General features: G+C 42.5%; 2 protein-coding genes across 6 annotated transcripts in view; both read right to left on the bottom strand.

The window, feature by feature from the left end:
* atp1b2b (ATPase Na+/K+ transporting subunit beta 2b) overlaps positions 1 to 5,471 on the bottom strand; it is an 8,432-nt gene extending 2,961 nt beyond the window's left edge. For both annotated transcript variants that reach the window (XM_032534011.1, XM_032534010.1), the window contains exon 1: positions 5,044 to 5,471. In XM_032534011.1, the coding sequence (XP_032389902.1) occupies positions 5,044 to 5,134 (91 nt within the window). In that variant the 5' untranslated portion in view covers positions 5,135 to 5,471. The remainder of the gene's footprint in view (positions 1 to 5,043) is intronic.
* Positions 5,472 to 6,431: 960 nt separating this feature from the next.
* Positions 6,432 to 24,214, bottom strand: part of nyap1 (neuronal tyrosine phosphorylated phosphoinositide-3-kinase adaptor 1) — a 31,812-nt gene continuing 14,029 nt past the window's right edge. For 3 of the 4 annotated variants that reach the window (XM_032533922.1, XM_032533923.1, XM_032533921.1), the window contains exons 2-7: positions 20,055 to 20,302; positions 13,093 to 13,460; positions 11,196 to 13,007; positions 10,838 to 11,080; positions 9,750 to 9,856; positions 6,432 to 9,153 (exon numbers count right to left, since the gene is read on the bottom strand). In XM_032533922.1, coding sequence (XP_032389813.1) covers positions 8,722 to 9,153; positions 9,750 to 9,856; positions 10,838 to 11,080; positions 11,196 to 13,007; positions 13,093 to 13,460; positions 20,055 to 20,242 — 3,150 coding nt within the window. In that variant the 5' untranslated portion in view covers positions 20,243 to 20,302 and the 3' untranslated portion in view covers positions 6,432 to 8,721. The remainder of the gene's footprint in view (positions 9,154 to 9,749; positions 9,857 to 10,837; positions 11,081 to 11,195; positions 13,008 to 13,092; positions 13,461 to 20,054; positions 20,303 to 24,214) is intronic. The other variant, XM_032533924.1, reaches the window with a different exon arrangement.

Genomic DNA, 24,214 nt, shown 5'->3' on the forward strand with positions numbered 1-24,214 from the left:
ACACACACACACACACACACACACACACACACACACACACACACACACACTAATATATTTACATAAAAGATGTAGGGTCTATATAAGTATATGAAGCCGTGAGACAGTCTTCACTCCAATCATACTCCATTCAGTTCCACTTTTAAACATGTGAATTGGCCTTTGTAGTAACTAGCATACAGTATATTGTATATGAATAAAATGGCAATCCACAGAATTATCCATCAGTTGAGAATACAATTACACATTTTGTCATTTTCACACACTAACTCCCCTGCCAACAACACCCCTTCCCTTGTGATCAGATTTGATCAAACTATTTTATGATGTTGAAAACTACACCATGTCAAAACGTAATATAATATCGCGTGTGTATGCGTGCTGCTTGCTTGAAAAAGGCACGAGCTACCTAAGGACCCAGCCTTCCCTGTTTTTTATTATGCAATGACATTTTCACTAATATTTTCTTTTGCAATGACTCAGACAACATTCACATGCACACTTCACAATCCCCTGGTTGTGCTGGTGTCCGTGCATTACAATGAAATGTTTTGATTTATGTGAGACGGCTACATTAGACTAACATCTGCAGCTTTAGGTAAGTGCATTTCATAATTACTGTAATGCACATTTTAAAGTAAGAATAATCTTCCGTCTGAGTAGATAATGGAATCAATTAATTTTTAATGAAATGCTGTGTTTTGCCTGTGTGATCACTTTCTGACCCAACTAGTTCACAGGAGACCAGTTAATCCTCATTAAACTAGAGGTGCTTCACTCCATCTGCTCTCGCTTTCTCAATATCATTAACTCTATAACATGGTCTAAAATTAAGTTACTGTTACCAATAACAGTTTTTTTTTTCTTGCACCTAATAAACCAAGATTGAAAGGCTGGTCTCCGATCAATTTCATTATAGAGGTTCCCTGTCTACAGAGGGGGAGAAATGATGACAGCGGGGGATATAGGAGGAGGGAGAACAAGGACCCCCTGGAGACCAGGCCACGGGGTCAGGAGATTACAGGCCATAATAGACTAGGCCTATTTCATTAGCAGTGTAAGAAGACCATAGTGATAATGTTACATTAGATAGAAAGTAGAGCTGCAACTAATGATTGGTTTTTCTATCAGAGCATTTTTCTTTCTGATTAATGGTTGTCAGAAAATAATGCCATTGCAAATTCACAGACCTCAAGGTGACACCTTTTGATTGCTTTTTCTGTCCAATCAACAGTTTAAAAGCATTCCATTTGCATTCCATTTGAGGAGCTGGCGCTTTTGCTTGATGAAAGAATTAGACCTAATCAAAATTACTGTTTACCAATGTTGTAGTGATTAATTAATTGATTAGCTGACTTGTTTCAAACATTGTCTAAAACATAAATTGAATCCCAAAGGAATACAATAATCATCTGGGACATCGTACCACTCTGTTACGGCTGTAGTTTATTTAATGCACAGGGGTTAGATGAAGACCCAGTGATGTGTTGTTTCCCACTAGGAATGATCAAATACTTTTGAAGCAGCTGTCTGCTCCCACCTCAGGCATTCCTGTCGACATAGAGAGCAGGAAAACATAAATAGCATTTTCTATGACACATCCCTTGTTTTAAGCATCAACACCTGAGGCCCGCGTTGTGTAGCAACTGAGTACCGTGACCCCAGTGCCTCTGCTGGATGGCCCCCAGCGTGGAGCTTATTCGCTCTGTCAGCGGGCGCTGCATCTGCCTCTCCACACAGCCAGGCTTACAGGAATCCATAACAAATGACAGGGGGAATCTGCTCCACTGGGGGGGGGGCAATTACAGAGGGGCATCTCGATGATTTAGAGCTTGCATGTGAGTTTTTTCATCCAAATGTTCCTTGAATTATTGAAATCCAAGGTGAAATGAATGAATGTTGGGGCTGCTCGATTATGGAAAAAAAAATATAATCCCAACTATTTTGGTCTATATTGAAATCACCATCACTTAACACGATTACTCGTTGATTTCTGGAAAGATGTTGCAATTACTGAACTTAAAAAACATTGGAAAAAGTTAAATAAATCAACAGGAAAATACACATCCAACTGTGACATTTGCCTTAATACTTTTCCTATTGAAATTTGATTGATTGAAATCATTCAGAGCACAAGAGAAAATAAGTTTATTTGCAAAACGTAATGAGATAAATAATCGCTTTTGTCCATTATCCTGTTTTGTGATCATCGGGCGCCAAAATTGTAATGACGATTAGATTTCAATTAATTGCACAGCTCTAATGAATGGCTGAGAAAGATGGCTGTGAGCATCCCATCTGTCGCATGGAAGCTGAGTCATTAAAAATATATCCAGTCCTCCAGGCCTCGGGCCAAGCCAGAGGTACTACAGCCAGAGAGAGAGGGGCATCAGAGATAAGATGTGAAAAAACAAAGTGTTTAAGTGTTTTGCTCTGTCATCTAGAGGAGATGATGTGCAAACCGCAAATATGACACCACCCAGGGGAGACTGGATGTGCATGTGCGCATATGGGGGTCAGGTGTACGGGCAGGGTGGCTTTCCCCCTGGCAAAGATGGTGTTAGGTTCACAATCTGCCCTTTCAGTCCACGCTGATGATGGACAGTAGAGCATCTCTCTTTCACTCAGGCTTTGTTTGCAGACGGCAGTTGAAAGCAAAGAATAAAAGGCCAGGGAGGGATGGTTCAGCATTCTGTTCTTTCTTCAACAATAATGGCAGGAGGTGTCCCTTTTCTTTCAGAATTAATTAGTAGGACATGCTGCTCAATTGCTTTGTGAATTAGTGATCAAACAGATCTAAACGAAATGCTCTGGAGAAAGAATAAATAGCTTTGTTCTTTTAATGTCAAACCATTTTTTATCTGGTATACGGTCTGCGATCTTATACTAAAACCAGCATCATTGTTGTGTTTCCTATCGGTCCTTTAAGGCTCTTTTCCTATGTTACAGTAAGAGCTTTTTGTTTTGTTTTTGGATGTAGGAGGTGCAGAACACTTAATTAGTTCTATTTTTAAATAGAGATGGCTGTTTGACCATGTTTGCCTGGTGTCAGCAGGTGGCAATGTGACATCAAAACTGCAGACTGTTCTATTTTACCAAGGCGATTTCCATATCATTACAGTTCTTTACACAAAGCAGAACACACAAGCAAGTGTTCTGTGTTTCATCCTCAAAGAAGCCTTTGATCTAATGCCCTGCCCTTACATTATACTGCATAATTAAGAGTGAATTACGAGGTGGAAACTGTCTAAAAAACACTCAACACACATTGAAATAAGCACCAGACACTGTAGAGTTAAAAGTAATTATTTATATTATTTCAAATTCAAAGAACCCAAATGTGATTGGCTGTCCGACCAAATTCAAATATCTTTCCCAAGAAGCCATGCTCTGCTTATGAGCTGGGGTACCTTAAACACATTTAGTGCTCCTCCTTGCATGTCCTACACACATGTTGAACATCTGTTTTCACTTAACATAAAGTGGGCCCCTTTAGTGGTATGTATGCCGATGGACAAGATGAACAAATTATGAACTAATATTTTTGTTACTTTCATAAAACAACATATTTGCCTTTTAAAGAGACAGGCAACTGGGCTAGTGTGTTTTCTTGCCTTTTTCTCCCTGCATGTTGAGATAAGTATAGAAAATGGATGGATCAGTCAAATAAGTGTAAGTAGTGGTACAGTACGTACAGTGTATGCATCATTAGGAGAATGAGGAAGTGCAAAAGTGAAATGCCAAGTTAAGCAGCCCTACAGTACATGTAGTGGCTGACTACAGAAATAGAATAATTAACAAGCCTTACAGAGCACAGCTTAAAAAGGCCACAAGACCCTAAAGCACCTGCGACACACTGAGCTGGATTAAGTCGTACACTGCGGGAGGGTTCCTGCAAAAGAAGCTATCCAGTACAACGATTCCCAACTCTGCACTTATAGTAAAATGCCCATTGATGAATCATTATCAACAGGACACCACTGGAAGAAAAAGCCTGATTACAATCACAAACACAAAACTTCAGTGCCTTTGATATCATGTCCCCAGTGTAAAGATCAAAATGTATCTGAATTCCTGAAAGTGATTTACTTTGCTAGATCGTACCCATTGAACTGATACCTCCCCCATCAGCCACTGAAGTCATTAGATTAGGATTAAATCCCTCACTGATTTACACTCAATGGGAGGGGCCGAGTTGGAGGTGATACAAATAGCATTTGGCCCTGGCTTTACCCAGATTAAAAACGCTCCAATGTCATTAGAACAGAGCCATATGCGCCCTATCATTTCATGAATCTTTGAAATAGTTGCTGGCTGGTTGGATGGTAGAAAGGAGGACAGTAGGAGGTAAAGCCCTTGTTTTACATCGAGGCTGGGATTGGATCTTCCTTCAAAATCTCTGTGGGGAAAATCCTGAAAATGAATGACATCATGTTGAATGCTAATTAGATAAAGCTGCAGGCTGTACAACCTATGGGCTATTTCTACTTAATTCAGCAACCGATCTCCCCTGGAAAAAGTCTCATCCGCAGCAGAATTCTTATAGCTAACTAAGGCTCTCTCATTGCTTCCAAAGAGAGGAGCTGATGAGATGCACTTTGCAACAGAGTGGAACCTGTTTCATCAGTGCTGCAGTAATCTGGCTAATTCAAATGTGAAATAAGACCATATGCCTCCACCCTTACAGCTGAGCGCATTGCGCAGTAAAAGCAGTGTCCATAAATTAATAAATAAATAAACTAGGCAGGAGGATTTTTTTTTCTTTTTCTTCCACCGGCTTCCAAGTGGTGCCGCATTCAGATTTCAGCTGCAGACTGTAGTGGACAGCGACAGCCAACTCATTACCTGAACACTGAGGGAAAACAATCAAACAACTTCTATCAGGGTGAAATTGATATTGTGGTCACACATTTTCATTTCCGAACGAGTCCTTGTCTTGAAGCATCAAGTTACGCTTTCTAAAAGAGACAATGGCAGAGACCTGTTACAGAGCCGAGGGACCGGGTTTGCTGCATTGCTGTTGCTGGACAGTAGCCTACTTACCCCAGCTGCTAGCCGTCCTGCCCAGGAACTCCCTGGTCCTCGGGTTCCATATATATTCCTTCCACCCACTTTTTTCTCCATCCTTTGCCATTTTGTCATACAAGTTTGGACCCCGAAGTTCTAACAAACGCGCACTAATGCAATAAGCGCCGGGTTGAAACAATTAGCCAGACAGCAGAAAGAGCCCACCTATGGCAAGAAGACAGACAATTACAGGTCTACTTAAGCGCTCAGGCGGACAAATGAATGGAAATGAAAGTAAAAACACTACAGGAGTCAACCTGGTAACAGAGAGACGGGTAGTAATAGTTAGAGGTAACGATCCTACACTCCAGAAACAGACCTAGTATCTGCCCTCCCCCCCAGATCTTGCATGCATGCCGCAGAGTTTTGATGAGTGGTGCAGAAATCTAGTGATACTGCGGTAAAGCACTCCCTCCGCCTCTCTCAACAAGCACCCTTCCCTCTCCATCGCCCCCAGCAGAGCTACTCCCGCCTCCTCTGCACGCCTGGCCAATCACCTGCACCGCATCCTTCCTCCTCACAGGCCCAACGCGTGAAAGACACCCCGTAGAGCAAATCGGGTGTTGGCTGAAAGCATGCTTTTATTGGCTCTGAGGCCCCTATCATCACGTCCCCAAAGAAAATCAACACTATCACTATCCACTGGGATATTCCTGAAGGACTCCAAAGTCTATGTGGTTCTCAGGGAGATTTTGGGAATTGTAGCCCCATTGTTTAATGATGTATCGTGAAATTAGCATTTTATTCAAATGGGGGGGGGGGGGGGGGGGGGGGGTCTATGATAACCCTACCGGGACGCAATTATCAATGTGTGGTCACAAAAAAGAAAAACAGACTCCAGATCTCAGATAATAATGCATGCAGCATACAGTATATAATTGATAGAGATTATAAATATATATATATATATATATATATAAAAAATAGAAACTTCCACATGTAGGATTTTAATGCAATTGTTCTTGTGAGACAAATTGCCTGTACATGTGCCTTTTTAGCATTGGTTGCTAATTGAAGAATGGCAGAATAATAACTAATCCTATTGAAGTAACTATTTAAAATCCAAACTATGAAGTTTGGTAAAGGTCTGATGGATTACTCTGTATATAACTGTTTGTGTGTGCTCCATTGAAGCGGGGACTGTTATATCTGTTATACATTATCTTATAAGACATCCATGGGTCTCATGCATGAAGCATCCTGATGGAGCCCCACCAGCAGCAGTGGAGCAAAGGTAGCGCCCTCACATGGACACCGAGGCTGCTGCAACACCTGCTGCAAAAGTGCAGTGGGAACATAATGTCCACTTCCCCACCATCTTCACTGTAAAACAACACGAGGCATGAACACATGCAACAATCCTGTTTGTTGTGTAAAGTTCATTATATAAAATTTATTTTAATGACAATATCAATGCAAATATAGCACTACAGTGATATCCAAGGTACACTGTATCTTACCATATCAATATAGTATGGCACTCGTATAATGGCCACTGTTTTAGAAGACACACAAAACCAACAGCTTCTGTAAACTAGATTGGAAATGGTACCTAGGGTTCCATGTCAGTCTGTGAAACGGACTAGTAAAGTGATTTACTTTGTATCTGGGATTAAATTGGGCACAATATTTAGTATCATTGGGACATTTTCAGTGTAAGGAATCTCTGCATGCATTGCACTTGCCCATTTCCTTCAACCTGACCTGTGCTTGTTTGCAAAGTGGACTTCGTAAGCTTCAAAACCCTGGATCCTCAAACACGAGCAGGTAGGAACTAAAACAAAAGGCCAAGCAGTGACTCTCAAACATTTAGATAGGTCTTCTTTTCACTGGGTAAGTGTCCTGTACTGTACAGCTTGGTGCTAACTATCATAAAAAGACAACAACCAAGAGACATTCAATTGCCTTAATACTAATACAGAAAGGCTCACTCTTCAAAAGTACAAACTTCATTTCACGTGGCTTTCAGAAATAAAGCAAATATGTAACAATAACCACTATATTAATATTGTTTCTCATGGCAACACTATGTAGGTTGAATGAACAACACCAGTAGTTCAAGATAGCAGCAAAGTATTCAAAATGTCAAGACAACGAGCTGTTGAAATCTGTACACAAATAAAAATGAATGTAGAAAAAAGGTATAAATAAAACAATAACACAGCTTAAAGGGAGTCTTGCATACATTTAAATAAACAACTGTTGGACTGCGCCCCTCTTTAGAGGGCTTACGGTTTATTAGTGGAACTAAAAGTAAAGAATGGACTGGCTGCAGCAGATAAAGTACTTCATTCTTTTAGAAAAAACAAGTGAACAAAGTTATGTTTTTACAGTATATGCTACATAATATGTATTGATTACAAGTATGAAAATGGAAATAATTGCTACATTTTCAATACAGTTGTACATATCTATTTACAGTACATTAGGGTTTAATTTCTCCTAAGCGTATACCATGTTTTGTGCAGATTGTTCCAGCATTCTGTTTGAGGTGATCAATACTCACAGTCTTATCAGTTGCACCATTTTGTACAGTCTGTGTTGATGGGTGTCAGTGCTTGTTTTTCTGTGTGGTGGAACAATCACTAATGTGCAACTGTGGACAAGCATGAATAATAAAGTTTTTTGTACCATTGATCTGTGTCATATCTGGCTGGACTGCACAGTATGTGCCATCTGTTGCACCACCCTTTCTAACAATACCCCAAGTGATATATTCATCTTTTTATACAACCACATGATATCATAGTGAAGATCTGGTGTATTTAAAAGTCTGACATGATCATCTACACATTTTCTTTTACAATACTGTATGTCTAACGTGACATGCAGAGAATGACACAGTAAATATGACTTGTTCAAGTCTTAGATATGTATGTTAGGCTAGTTGACACAAGTTTTTAATTATGTTGCTCCAGCGTCGGGAGCATATTGCTATAAAATTGCAGAAACGTTGAGAAAGGAAATAGATTTACATTACAAATATGCAAACAGATACAGTAGGTAGCTTTGACTCCTCAGTGATGATTATTTGCATCCACAATGACAATCTATTGTTACCAAGACAGCTCATATGCATTCACGATTTCAATAAACAATTCAATAACTTATCGATGAATCCTGTCCTTTTCTCATCCACAGAGTAATTTCTATGCAAGTTGGACAACTGTGTGTGGGAGAAAATATATGATTCCTTTAGCCTATGTCTCAAGTAGTCAGGAGAAAGTTTGGCAACACCAATCTCAGAAAACATCCCACCTATTATTAAGTTGGCGTCTTCTATTTGTGGCAATAATACTGGCGTTTTGTGGCAAAAATCATTGGCAATTAGAACACATCAAGAAGGACATAGTAGAGAGCAAGTACAAATCACCCGGGTCAGAGATTAGATTGGTCTGATTGTAATACTTCCTTTCTTCACCGCATTGATCTTTTTTTGTTGTTATTTTCCCCAAATGAGTTCAAAGTCTACAATAACCTTCATTACTGTTCTCAGTTCAGTTTATCACACAATAAGAGCAACATTCTCTCATTCCTCTGTGCAGTTACTAAACCCATTTTACTCCCCTCTTTTATTAATTGTCCAACCATCTTCAACTCATCGGTGTGTTTAGTCTCTCTTCAGTGCTGTACTCACTGGCCTGTCTTTCCACCTTAGATAGCCGTGTCCCACACGACAGCCTGTGGCCTCTGGCAGGGTGGCGTGCCAGTCTTACGGGGCTCAGGTGTCCGTCTCCAGCTAGGGAGGATGGGCATGCTGTCCTGCTTGCACAGGCTTTTGTCAGGGCGCCTGTGGGCCTTGATCTCTTTGCACAGGCAGCGTTTACGCTCAATGACTTCCAGCAGCTTGCCATCTCTCTGGCTCTGCGTTGCGGATAGGGTGGTGCCCCCGCTGACAGAAGGCTGTCCCTGTGCCAGCTGGGCGAGCTGCTGGAATTGCAACTGCAGGTGGTGCTGTTGCTGGAGCTGCTGGAGCTGCTGCTTTAACTGCAGCTGCTGCTGGTGGAGCTGAAGTTGCTGCTGCTGCCGAGACACACTGGGACTGCTGGGACTGCAGGGCACTTGAGGCTGGGCCAGACCATGCAGCTGAACACATTGGGAAGAAGTAAAGTGAATTTATGTAGCATTTTATGATATTATAGTATTTGAATTTCTAAATAACCTGCATGTTCACTGCAGTGCTGTCTGCAGTGACAGCCAATCCTAGCGGCACATGTTGAATGCAACTGCAGTTCCCGTGTACAGCCACGAGGACGCAGCACTGCTTCATCTATTATAGGTTGAGGGAGGGTCAACCAGCCGCATGAAGACAGTCTCTGCAGCACACTCACTGCGTCAGCACTTGCTATGCAGTCAGAATCTGGGCAAAATGTGCTGCTGGAAGACTGCAGCTCATCACTCCAAACATAGTACAGCATGTTCTCTCATCCCCTATTCTCTCTCATTTTCTGATTACATATCAGCCCAGTCATATACCTTTGCAGCTCTTATTTTTTTTAAGGTCAGCCAGAGCCTTATTCTGCCCAGTGGGCATATCTACCAGCTAAAAATAGATCTGCAGGAGCACTGTCTCTAGCAAAAGGGGAAGTAATAATGAGACCAATATTAATGTTGATTCCCAAATCTACCATAAATGAAGTTAATAGAGTCTAAAGTTATACAGCTGGGTGTTGTATATTAACCTGATTCAGGGCTTCTCGTGCTGGTAGGCTGCTCTGTCTCTGGACGTCTCCTCCACCCACCTGTCTCACTCCAGCAGCAGAGGAGGAGCGGCCCAGCCGCCCCACTTCTGTAAAGAAACAAACATTACACTGTGTGCCTGCTAATGACAACACTGGAAAATAACTTTGTGTTTTAACACACAGAGCTGTGAATGTCAACCTACACTCATGTGAGTTTAGACGGGGCTTTTATCCACTGCATACTTATATGTTGAGCTACTTGACAATTATATACTAAATTTGTACTGATGAAAAATGGATGCTGGAACAACAGATTTACAATGGGATTTGTGATAGATTTCTATTACATTAGTTACAAAACAGTCTTACATTTTGTACAGATCTAATCTATAATTTCCACTATTCAACAATTAAGCACAATATGACCCTGATTCAATTTTCTACAGCACTCTTTGCACAATTAAAAAAAAACAAGTGTAACACTTATGTGACAGAATTGATGTAATTGATTGAAACTAAAATCTGACTGCAGATAACATTGGTGGTGTTTATGGTTTACTGACTGCTTTATCATGTAATATCAATTCTTTACCAGCAGTATAAATTGCATCCTTTCTTTACAGTAGCTCAATTATAAAGTGTTTCAGACAAACAGATCTGTTACAAGGTACATTGTAAATACCATGAAAGGTGGCCTGGGCTTTTGAATGTATGTGTGCAGGGATGTGGGCCGGTTTATGGAACACTTATTTTATTGTCTATGCTCCAATATAAGTATTGCACTGACTCTCAAGGTAAGCAGAATCTCTTGTTTCTAGGGAAAGGCATTGAGTGCAGATGCAAAAAGACTGACAAAGAGACAAACTTCAAGGCTATCTTCAGTACAAAAGGGATGAAGGCAGGGCTGTTAGCGTTTTCTGACATTCATTGGAGAGGAGAGGAGGTAGTCTCTAATTATTTTAAGCATAAAGAGCTACACCACAACAGAGGCAGCAGAAGAATCCCCATGTAAATTTGCTGCTATCTAAATAGGATGTTGTGGTTGGAGGTTATGACTAAAAGATTATGAACACGAAGTGTTTACTTACCTCCATTGCGACAGGCAGGGAAAGTCTGGCAGGGAAGAGGCAGACCAACTCTGGGCAGGGCTCTGAAACCTGGGCTGCTATCCACACCAGCCAAGGACTCACTGTGACCAAGTGCCCTGCTGGTGGCACCACTGAAGTGAACTGGGATGCCTGAGTGGCCTCCTCGAGACCCCATGCAGAGGTCCTCCTTATCCATCCTTAATAGGGCATCAGCACTGCCATTCCACGCACGGCCTTCGTCCTCTGAGACAGGGAACGGAAACAGAATGAATATTTCAAAGAGTAGAATATACCATTCATTTAACTGCCTCTTTTATTTTCGCTACATGATCTGCATTCAAGATGACCTCTGACTTACTTTCTGTCTCTCTGCTCCCATGGCTGAAGGACAATTTCCTCTGCATGGGCCAGTAAGATCCCTCATCTGCAGCTAAACTGCCACTGCTGTCCCAGGGCATGAACCCAACTTTTGATTGGAGAGACGAAGACCCTCCGTTGCTTTTGAATGCACCATCACCTACACCAGTAAGACTTGAGGGCTGTTGCAGAGACGGCGTCTGAGTGCTTCCTCTCAGGCTCTCGTAAGCCGGCGGTCTCCGGAAGCCACCGGAGGGGTAGGTCCATAGAAGGGGGCTGTCCGAGGAGGGAGGCTTGTATGCTGGCAGGCTGTGAGGAGTGTGAGAGCGAAGATGGGGGCGAGAATGAGGACGCTGGGATGAAGATAATGGCGTAGGGGTTGAGCTGGTGCTGCTTTGAGATGTGGAGGGAGCGTGATCCATCGGTAAGGAGTATGGCCCTCCATCCCTATCCCTATCCCTGTCCCTGTCTCTGTCCTTATCCCTATCTCTGTCCCTGTCTTTGTCCTTGTCTCTTTCCCTGTCCCTTTCTCTACCCCTATCCCTTTCTCTCTCTCTGTCCCTATCCTTGTCTCTGTCCCTGTCCTTGTCCCTGTCCCTGTCCCTGTCCCTATCTCTATCTCTATCCCTGTCCCGGTCTCTGTCCCTATCCTTTTCCCTCTCTCCTTTATCCGACTTCAACAGGAAGCTAACAGACTTGCCTTCCTTGCCTGTACTTGAGGTTTGGGTCTGGACCGTGGCCTGGTTTTGAGAACTGCCCTTGATTGGAGCAGGAGAGTCTCCTCTCTCTGGCTTGCGATAGTGATGGTAGTGTGAGGGACGGTGGTGTGGGTGGTGGTGGTGATGGGAGAAAGGGGAGGTGGATTTGGAGGAGGGAGGCAGTGGTGTGGAGTGGCTTCTGGCTCTCAGTCCGGGGGCGGGGCCTAACTGAGCCTCTCTGCTGTGTTTGTCCTGCTGGGATGCACTTCCTCCTGATGACTCCTTGGAGCCCGACAGTGACGAGGGAACATTCGAAGTAGTTGAGGAGGAGGTGCTGGCTTGAGTAGTGACGCTGGATGTTTGAGTTCCCATTTTAGAAGAAGTAGACTTGTTTTGCACCCCGACCCCACTGGAGGCTGCTGCTGGCTGAGGGAAGGCAAGCAGTGGGGGCCGGTGTTGTAGAAGATTGGGAAACGGGGCTGGGATCTTTGTGTTGGACTCAGTCTCAGACTTACTTCCTTGCAGCAGGTAGGGAGTAGGCGCTCGTGGAGTGTGTGGACTGGTAGAGAGGACCTGGGGTACAGGGGTGGAGGATGCAGAGGAAGGCAGAGGAGACGAATGGGAGATTGACACAGTAGCTTTTGGTTTGGAGTAGGAAGGAGAGGAAGAGGAGGGGCGTGGCAGAGAGGAGGAGCTGCTGGAGGAGGACGGGGTGACATGGAAGTGTTTAGAGGTTTTCAGTTTCTCATGTTTGGAAAGGAGGTGTCTCTGGGACTCTCGGTCCTCTTGCAGCGGGTATTTCATCTCCTCATAGATGGCCTCACTCTGGTCTGAGTCAGAGTCAGGCGTGGTGGCCACAGGGGTGACGGGGTGGGGGGTGGCCGTTTGGCTGTCTCTGGTGAACACTTGGCCCACCATCTCTATATAGACCGGCTCATCCTCCCCGTCTCTTGTCTGAATCTGAGAGTCTGCTGCCTGGAAAGGCAAGGATGTGGCAGACGGAGGCACACGTGGAGGAAGAGGGTCAAAGGAAAGCTGGGTGCTGGGACTTCTCTTGGGCTTTAAAGGAGGCACCTTCTTTCCTCCAATCTCTCCAGAGTCAGACTTCTTCATGGCTGTATGAGAAAAGAAAAAAATGCACGTCAAGAAAAAAAGATAATGTTTTTCTGTAGAACATGCACCTGAGAACACATTTCTTACCATTTTTCTTCTCTGAGTGTTTGGCCTGTGAGTGGGAGGATGCAAGAGGTGGCGGCGTATCAATAAGTCCTCTGCTGTCACTGGATGAGGAGCTGAGGCGCGTGCTGGGGTGACGTTTGGGTTTGGCTGGGGGGCAACGGCCACCATGTTGGGATTGGGTGTCAGAGTAATCTCCGTTCTCCAGACTTGTATCCCCGGCACCTACAGCATGACAGGACTGCGAGCGCGGCGCCATGGCTGAGGCACAAGAGTGAGGGGACAGGTCCTGGGAGGCCGGCATGGTCATGAAACCCATCCGGAAGTGCCGGCGGAAAGAAGCCAAGTCTCTGACTTTGCCAACAGTGGCTGAGGGGTCATTTTGGTTGGAGCTGCAGTTTGGAAATAGGGTTGAAAAGGTGAGGATAGAAATCATAGTTATGTGCAAAAACATTCATGTACTAGCCTTTATATTGACCACACTCTCTCTTTGGTCTTCAAACATCACCTTTGCATTTAAGAAATGCCTGCAGGGCTTTCACTGCTAAAAGGGAAAGCCCTGGAGGCTCCTCCATCTTTCGCATTCACATATCTTCATATCAATTCCCCTGTCAAAAACGAAGTACTCGTAGTGTACACTACGCTGCTGGAATTCCCTTATTCTTCATATCTTTATATCCTCAGACCATCTGTAGTCTGCTCTCGTGATCGCCAAATGCATTTAATCTGTTTCCATGGGAACAGTTGTGATTTTCATGTATTTGATAGTTTGTCTTTGAAATCATCAATGATACGAGCTCCCGCAACAACAAAGAAAAGAAAAATCAGACATAATATTGCAGCTTTTTACTGAACAATAAGTGCCATTGCATTCCTTCTTTTGCAAACTGTGAAATACTTTACTTATGTGTCAAATGTATTATATACCATTTGTTCCATTACTCACATGCTTATTATTATCATTATCATCATCATCATGTCTATATACAAAACCCTATGGTCTTGTTTGCAGTTTACAAGCACAGCATCAGTGTATCAAGCTGTTGACATAAAACTGTGAGCTTTGATTCCCTGCTAAGTTCGCCAAAGGGTTACAAAATGGCTTCTGATAACCGTCTGCTTGCCTCTCTGCTTTAGAGATGGGTGCTGCAATGGTGTGGTGTCTCCAGGGGTGTTACGCTGCGTCACCCCACACCAACACAAAATTATTCCCTGGCCTTTAAGCTAACTTTGATCAAACAAGGTTGAAATTCTCTCCCCCCCCCCCCCCCCCCCCCCTCCCCCTGTACAACAGACTTTTCATTAACAAGGCTAGTGTGAATTTACTGCACTTGCACAAAATGTCAGAGGAGAGGGGGGAAAAGCAGTCACATCTGTGGTGGAAATACCATCACAAGAAGTATAAAGATATTAGACTGCAGCAATGCGGGTAGAAATTGCAGCTTCATCAGGCTGATTCTTATTCCAGGTTTGTGTTGATCCTATCTCAGCCACAGGGAGCACATCTGGACATCCACATCTGTGTCTACACGTTTGAGGCTGCAAGTAATTGTGTTTCTGAGTGTGTAATTAAACAACTCAAATGCCAGATTATTCTGTGTGTAAGTGATTCATTATTGTACATTATGGCGACACATGACTGGGTCACGCATCAGATCAGTTGTGATCCCTGTGAGGCAGTGAAGCACAGGAGAAGACAATTGGAGCTTACAATTTGCAGTCAACATTGCAAGTAGCAGAAGCAAAACGCAGACATGACAGAACACAGAGGCTCCTATTTTCTCCCTCGTCAAATCACAGTGTGAGGCAGTGTGTGCCTGAATATTGTGTTTAAGGTGTAGCAATAAAGTGTCTTTGCATCGGTAAAAGTAGGTTTGTGCCCATAAATGCCTGTGGAGATGTACTTGTGACTCCTCACAATCAACATAGATACCACAGGGCCAAAATTAGCCCAGAGCAGAGGCTAAGCAGCTCCGCTTGTTTTTTCTTTCGTACTTCTTCGAGCAGAAGAACCTCTCCTCAAACCGAGTTTAAAGACTCAGCCGGGGGCGGCCTCAAGCTCCCCCAGTAAGAGCGTTTGTCCCATGTTGGCCAAGTCCTGCAGTGGCCAGGGTTCTAATCCGACCTGCGTGTGTCACCCCCCATCTCTCTCCCCCTTTCATATCTATCCACTGTCAATAAAAAAAGGGAAAAGCCCCAAAAAGTCATATTTAAAAAAAAAAAGAAAAAAAAAGACTCCGCTGTTCAGAATGTATCTGGACTCTCATCTCTCAATTTGCTTCTTTTTTCTTTTGTGCGCCTAATCGATAGTAACTGGCACTTGAAGCAGCAGTTTTTGGGAAATACGTTTGTTTGCTCCCTTGTCGACAGTTAGATAAGAGATGAGAAGACTGACACCACTCTTTTGTCTGTTCAATATGAAACTAGAGCCAGCAGCCAGTTATCTTAGCTTAGCATTAAGATTTAAAATAAGGGGAAACTGTTAGCCTGCCGCTACGAGCACCTGTTAAAGGCTCACCAATTGGGGAGAGAGGGGTATTACGGGACTAGTAAGGGATCAGGGAGTAGTAACTCGCTGTAGCTGCTTGTGGTTGCCTGGCAACCTCGTGATGATGACATTACTCCAGGAAGTTACTCCTCCTGACCAAGAAGTAGTCCTGCAAATAACATAGATTCAGATTGAAAAAGCTTTTTTTTTTCTCCAAAATATTGAACCGTGACTTTAATTCTTTTCTACAGTAAGAAGAGGGTTTTTTGATAGCTCTGGTGCACTGTTTAAATGAAATCTCTTCTAGAGAACGAGTTGAACCTTGATATTTCAGGATAGTTTAGTAGGTATTGCTATAACTATTGATCTGATTGCTTTTTTAATCCTAAACAGAGCTTAATTAGTTACAACTAATCAATCGGAAATATTTCAAGAAAGTTTTTTCCCCTCCTGTCTTGCTTTTTCCCCCCTTCTGTCTTGCTTTATACAAAGTCCCGATTGGGAATTTTTCTGTTTGCATAAATTTAAAGTATCTCCAAATCATTTCTAATAAATATTACAGCTCACCCAAGAAGAAAAACGGCAAACGCTGCTCCTCTGTTGCCTTTTGAACAACGCCTTTGTTAGATTTATCTTTAGACGGCCTCCTGATTACCTCCTCTTCCAGTGCGAGATATTCCCAAAAGCTTTTAAGACGGTGGTGATAAAGCTCCTGCTGAAGAAATCCAGTTTAGATCATTCTGCCCCTAGCAGCTACCGTCCTATTTCTAATTTACCTTTATGGGGCAAAGTTTAAGAGTTGGTCATGTTTTAACAGCTGAATGAGATTATCTGTATAAAAAAAAAAATAATAATAATAATAATAGAAAAAGGTAATCTTAGAGAACATCCAATGTGGTTTGAAGTCAAATGAGAGCAGTTACGCTGTGTCTTGTTGAAGTTTATGATGGGTTAAGGTTGAGCAGCTGACATTGAGTGTGTAGCTGTCCTCATTCTGTTGGACATTACTGACACATTTGACACAATACACTCCACTTTAATTGATTGCCTTAAGTTATGGGTTGTCTCTAGCGTGGTTTTAAGCTGATCTGGTTTTACTTCTGTCACCGGGAGAAAATTACATAAAAAGTGAAGTTGCCTGGTGGTTTGACTCAAAGCAATAAAGCACAAGATACGTATATTGATTATTCTAACAGTATTATTGTATTATTGTTTGCCCCTGAAGCGACCAAACTAAAATAAGATTTTCATTTATCTGTATTATCACTGTATGTCCACAATGAACAACCACACAGGTAACTTCTTGGAGCTTCCACAACAAGAAAAAACTTGATTTTGTCTGCCTGAAACGCAAGTCATGTTAGACGTTGACTTTCAAGTTTTCTATTTATATGACAAAGACTCTTTTTCTCTGTTTCAGAAACAGAGGAAACATTGAGGAATACATTCACATTTAGTTGCCATGACAGCTGCAACAAATTGTATTCATAACAAACTGAATGAGCTCAAATAATTCAGAACATGTTTTAAAAAGGCCTGAAAGTGCTTTAAATCATGTAGTTAAGATCAAAGGTTTGGGTAACAAATCTCTTCAGTGTGTTTGATGTCTCTATAAAAAGGGACGCAACAGGAATGTAAATCTTGGACGTAATCCCTCTTTATCTCACTATATCGCGCACACACACACACACACACACACACACACACACACACACACACACACACACACACACACACACACACACACACACACAGTGTGTATGTATATTATATATATACATACACACAATACACATATATATATACACACACACACACACACTGTATACACACGTACATATATGTAAGATGAACTCCATTGTTCCATTGTTGCCCCAATCAATGTGTCATTCTACCATAAATCCCTTTGATGTTTTACACATATTATTTAAAAATCTTTTATTCATCCCTCTTTGTCTAACTGAATATCAGTTACAGAATTGCGTTAAAAGGAATTTGCAGGGCTTTTTTAGTCCTTCATATATCTGCTTACACGCTGGAGATGCCAGCCGACACCCATGCTAGTCCATTCACACTGGTCTTTTCTGTGCAAGGATTATTAAAAGAGGTTTTCTTCCACCAGTTGTCACTATTGGGAATAGTCTGTGCGCCTGTATCAGCACCATAAGAAACAGTCTCTATTTTTAAAAGTCATATTGTAATTCACTTCTTTACTATTCAGTATCTCCATAGCTGTCCCTGCTTTATAAATGGGATTTCTCTCCTGAGGGCCTTGAGCGCTCAATACTTTTTGAAGGGCACCCTCCTCCACCCCTCCTGCCTCTAGTCCATTTGGTTTCCATCCTTTTCCTCCCTGTGTGGTTTCATCCCCTGACCCTGCGCTGTTTGTAATCATCACTGGTTATGTCCTGCTTCTCACCTCCGCTGCTCTGGCAAAGCTCAGCTCGGCTTTCATCGCTCATCATGTCCCGCTGTCCCACCTGCTGCCCTACACCTCCACTGGCTTGATGCTGCCATGACGTTGATCTCTGCTGCCAACACCAGGGCCTCCAATTACCGCTGTGAGTCAGAAAGCCCTGGTCGAGGCTTCTAAACGAACTGAGATGTTGTCATTGGTGTTCGCCCTCTCCTCTGCGAATTTCGTGAATTATTAGGTGACTCGCATTTGAACAGTAGCCTACATCACTCTCCTCTGTCCCCAAAACAAAACGCTCAGATACACAAGAACACTAACTCACGGGCAGCACACACTTCCTCTCACAACCAAACTGTGGTCTTGTTGACACCTGTTTTGTCCACTTTTATAGAGTGCTTGAATTACTTCTAATGTAATTAAATTTGTCTGTTTTAATGCTTGGGTGTCTTTCAGCATGTCTGTGTAAAATGCAGTTTGAATAAATTAGATTTAATTAGACCTAAAAATCATATTAAATTTCTATCACATTATTAGGATTATCATTACTATCAATATTATTATTGACAAGTCCAGCATTTAGTCTGTGTTGGGATTTATTATGATTACTTTTCACTTCTGCTGGAAGACATCCAAAGCTGGACCTGATGCATCAGCAAATCACACACACACACACACACACAACACACACACACAACACAGTCGTGTCTGCCTATCTTTGTGGGGACCAGTCATTGACATAATGCATTCCCTAGCCTTACCCTAACCTTAACCATCAAACCTAAATGCCAACCCTCACCCTCACTTAACCTAACTAACCTACTCCTAAAACAAGTCTTAGTCCTTAAAAAGCCCTTAACGGTATGGGCCAGATTTTGGTCCCCACAAAGCACTCAGGTCCATAAGTATACTGTTTTCACAATTTTTGGTCCCCATAAATGTAGATACTAAAAACACACACACACACACACACACACACACACACACACACACACACACACACACACACACACACACACACACACACACACACACACACACACACACAACACACACACACACACACCACACACACAACACACACACACACACACACACACACACACACACACACACACACACACACACCTTGTCTAACAAAAACTCCTCAATCCTACTGAAACAGGGCTGGCAGGTTCTAGAGGGAAAAGTATTCAGATTCTACCAATACAACAATCTCCAAGTGAGTGTTAGTAAATGTACAAAAGTATTATCAGCAAAATGTACTTAAAGTATAAAAAGGACTCATTCTGCCAAAAGAATGTTATATTATCATATCTGACATTATTAAATTGTTAGTATAAATGCATCAATGCGTAAGTAGCATTGTGCTGTTGTAGCTTGTTGAGGTTGGGTTGTTGTGCGGTATTTAGTCCAGTGATTCCCAACCTGTGAGTCGGGCCACCTCCAAAGGGTCACAAGATCAATTTGAGGGGTTGAGACATGATTAATGAGGTAAAAACAAAGTTCTTTGTTCTTTTTTTTCCCTTTTTAAAAACACTGCTTTTTAACCTTTAAAGCTTTTTGTGAGAAATTGGATAATTTGACTTCTTTGGGCCTAAAGCACAAACTAGTTGAAAAGATTAGAGGGTAAATCTTTATTTAGTAAAACTGCTTACAACTCTTAGGCATCTGAAACATGACCGGGAAACACTGGAGGATCACAGGGAACCACTGTTGTATTTTAGCAGTATAGCTGCCAGATAAATGTAGTGGAGCAAAATTTATAAATAAAATATTGTCCTCTAAAATTTAGAGGAGTAGAAGGAAAAATAAGCATAAACTGGAAATACTTAAGTACAGTACAAGTTCTTCAAAAACTGTACTTGGGTACAGTTTTTGAGTGAGTGTTCTAACTTTCCACCTCTGCTGGCAGGCTGAGCTTTAAGACTTTTCAGGCAAACCCATGTGACTACATGAACTTTGCTTGGAATTCAGATTTTTAAATTAAACTCATTCAAACCGGCTTAGGGGTTTATATTCCCACTGAACGGAACCCTAATGTAATCCCATATATGCAAAGCTGCTGGGAGCTCATCCTCTCACCTCTTTTTACTTCCCTCTTGGTCCCTCTGCCTCCAGTCCAAACGGCTCTTACGATACAGCAGGTTCATGTCGCTGCGGGGTCGCGCCTCCTCGCAGCCTATCACAGCGCAGTGTAGCCGCTTGCTTCGCCTCTCTATGTCACGCAGGAAATGCTCGACTGCCACATCCTGGGCAGAGCCAGAGCTCATGGTATAGAAAAAGTCACTGGAGATGGGGACGTATGTCGCAGGCAGCCTCCTCCAACTCACCTAAACAAGAAGAAACAAGGGCAATGTTTAAGCTCATTAATCATAAAAAAAAAAAAAAAAACATGTTTAACATCTCCCCTGGCCTACTTGCAAGCTGAGAAGATTGACAGTGATTACTTTTGTGATGTGGCAACGCACAATGAAACCCAAATAATCAAACCCCAATTACAGGCAGAACTTCAGGGGAGTCATAGCTTATCATGCTCACTGTGTCATTACGAACAATCCTGCCCATTACTCTAACTGGCAGCCTTCAAAGCAGAGACACAGTGATGCATGATGATGGAGGATGCAGTTTTGTTTACCCCAACCTCAAGTGTATCACATGAAAACTATTTATACTTTCATTATCCAGTTATGAATATTTGAGTAAGCAGGGTAACTCAGCTGCAGAGCTCTGGCTGCAGGTCTTGGGATGGCCTAGCTAAGCCAGTCTGCTAGCTAGACAGTAATGTGGTTTGTCATATGTAGCGCATGCACAGCTTCCTACTCACGCTCACCCCATGAGAAGTCAGGCTTGTTGTGGGGCAGATATCGGAGTGCCCAACAGTGTTTTCACATTGGAGAACGTGAGTGTGCAACGCAATTGGCTAAGAAAAGCACAGCTGTCAGCTGATGCATGTTTCCAGTGTTTTTCCATCATAAATAGAGTTTTTTTTAGTGGGGGACAACGTAGCATTATTATCGGTGCTTTTGGCATCAGTTTGCTTGAGTTGCAGCAGTGTTGGTGCAGAAAACTGAATCAGTCACTGAGATGCATTGAGGTTCATTGTTGGTTAATAGTTTGAATGGCTCACATTGCCAGGTATTGCATGTGAATCGAGTTTAATGATACTTCTGCTTTTAAACACAACTGTGTAATAGTTCTTCTTACTCTGGATGTATACAGTATAAGACCACTTAAACCACTTAAACTGTACAACGTCCTTACTAAAATATCCAAACCATCCCTCACATCACACAGTGGGAAAATCAGACACTGTCACCTGGTCCAGGCAGCATGTTGAGCTGTGTAGCTATGTGTGATTCTTCTGTCACAGCCCAGTGTGTCATCCAGTGTGTCAGCGTGGCTACTGCTATTCTTGTATCCCAGAGCCCTTTCCAAAACCATGGTCGCTGTTGCTGCTGCCATGCTTGCTGACTCAATATTAATTAGGTTAGGGAGCTGCAACTGTAGGTTGCGCTACTGCTAACTGGAGCTTTGATATGGGTTTCAAGGATCTGGCAGCTGAGCGGGCAGCCCTTCAGTTGCCGCATTGCATGCTGTAGGTTGGTTTGCTATTAGCCGAGCTAAAAGAACCAGGAGAGCTTCATCTTACATCTGCAGGTAGGTTTGTCTGATCAAACTGGGCTGTAAACATCGTTTATACACAAACCATACAGGTTGGCTGTGATCAAGTTGCGATCAACTTTAAATCCCAAGTAAATTCACAGCATTTAGCCAGTTGTTTCTGGAGCATCTGTAGGTTCAGGAGTCACTTGATTTCCTCTCATTAGAACCCGAAGGCAGATGGAGCCACGATTCATTTAGCTGGATCTGTATGCAACGCTGCAAACTACTCATTCATGCACATAAGCAAACAGATCACATGCACACTCTAATCCCCCATACATGCTAAACACACACGTACACACATCGTGTGAATCAGTAAATGCAAATGCTAAGCCACTGATTTGAGTGGGCCACTGATGACACAATTTAGACTGTCTAAAATTTTGGAAATGCAAAACATTTGGAGTCTTTGGGTGTTAAAAAAAAACTAAAAGTGAATCATTATGCAGTTTAAGATTTTCCTTTTTTCCTTTTATTAGTATTTTCTGTCTAAAATCTTTTTGTCTTTTACTGCCACTGAATTAAACACTTCTGGAACGCTTTGTGCTGCAGCCCTCTGCCCTCCAGCCTCCACCTCAGCAAGTGGCCCTGTAGTGTTGCTGCACCTCACTGTGAGTAAGGCAGTACCACTGCAGAGTGGAGCGACACATCACGCCATGGCCTTGACATTGGGGCAATATTTCCACAAAGCATACTTAAAATACACATCTAATTACTTTGGGCTATTTTATCCTTTTCTGTTTTGCAGACATCCACAAAATGTGTTTTGAAACAAGATTACAAATACCAACCTGCATTCTTTTTTTGATTACAGAAAAAGCATTCATAAGATATATTTGCCTTTGCAAAGCTGCTTGACTAGAAGCACTGATTAAAAAAGGGCAGATAGTACAGAATGTCTTGTTCATTAGACATCATCTTGTTTCGTCTGCACACCCAGTCTTAGGATGTTTGGCTTTGCATCCCTTCGAGGCTGAATCATATAGCAAATTAGCACAAAGAAACTTTGTAATTTAGTATGTGACAGTAAGTAAGGGAGAGATAGGTAGGATTTTGTACGTCCACAGATGACTAAGTGTCATTTTGTCTATGATGTGGGATCCGTATTTTTTTTTTTTTTTTAAACAAGTTACTGTAGCCTTGATGTGCTTGAGTTCATTCGTTACTCCCTAATACAACAGACATTTCTGCCCAGCGCTGTACAGTATCATAACTTAACCTCACGGCCACACGGTACACCACAGTCACCGCACTTCAGCCGGATCCATTGCTGCAGTTCTGCCGGAGAAACAAAAAGGGAGAGGAGGAGGAGGAGAGAGGCAGAGAGGATGCAGAAGTGAAACGTTCAGGAGAAGAATGAGCAGCAAGAGAGGAGGAGAGATCGAGGCAGCGGGAGACGGAGATGGGAGGGGGCGCGGTAAAAAATGGGGGAAGCCAATAAATAGAGAGTCACTAAGGGATCAACCGGGCTAAAGATAAATATGATTAGGCGGAAAATGTAAAATTGGAGACAGGCTGATGGAAGGGAAGATTGAGGACGGGAACGTGAGTGTGGAGGGAATAAGCAAATGGAGGCGAGGAAGAGAGGATAGCCAAACAGTGAAAGGCAGCCAGACTACAAGAATGGGGGAGGGAGGTGAAATCGAGCCACTCACACTAGTCGCTGTGTGTGGTCTCCTAGCAACACTGTCAGCCACGCATCTTTTCCTTAACCACTGAATATGCAACAAAAAAGGACGTCAGCCTTGTCATACGTGATGATCCCCGGGTCAAACTTCACTGCAGTTACATTTGTACCTGATGCCCCTCTAACAATTTATCTCAAGTATCTTAATTGAAGACAGCATCTGTCTCCAATAGCAACCATACACCCTTGCTGCTGAATTCATGACAAACTGAGCTACTCACTGCACACTCTCTGGACGTGGCAAAGGCTGCTACTTTGACATAAGTCATCTATTCAAAATCTGTCTAATATATTTTATTTGTCAGTTAAATCCCTCCTGTCACATCAGCTTCTAGTGCGCCAGTATTAAGCATGAAAATCAGGTATAGATGTTTGCAGCATAGTAACATTTTATCACCTGTCACAGTAGGAAAGCGAGCCTAGAAGTGAGATAGATTAGATTGATGTGAGCTTGGAGAATACTAAGACTGGAATAAATAAAACAGGAGCTCCATGAAATCCCACCTAGCTGTGATCACTGATCTATGAACAAATGCTCACATGTTAATCTTGTCGAACACCAACATCAACATGCTTGATGGTCTAAATAAAAGCACGAGACGGCTAATGAGTACATGATTCAGTGGATAAAACGTTCCCAGCCACTTGTTTATAATCTTTATTTTCCTTTATCAAAACACACATATAGGGCACAGGCTTGTGTAACGTGACAAGGTGTGTCATTTCATCACCACGGTTGACAAAGTAAAACCTGCTCTCAGAAGATAAATATTGACCAGTGCCAAGAACTAAAAAGGTATGCAGATCCATTTCCTTCCTTCTCATGAACATCTGGTTGGTATCTACTTTTTAACGTTCAAATAATACACAACTTATCTATTTCAAACATCTT

The sequence above is a fragment of the Etheostoma spectabile genome, chromosome 13 (genome assembly GCF_008692095.1).
Source record: "Etheostoma spectabile isolate EspeVRDwgs_2016 chromosome 13, UIUC_Espe_1.0, whole genome shotgun sequence".
NCBI classification, from domain to species: Eukaryota; Metazoa; Chordata; class Actinopteri; order Perciformes; family Percidae; genus Etheostoma; species Etheostoma spectabile.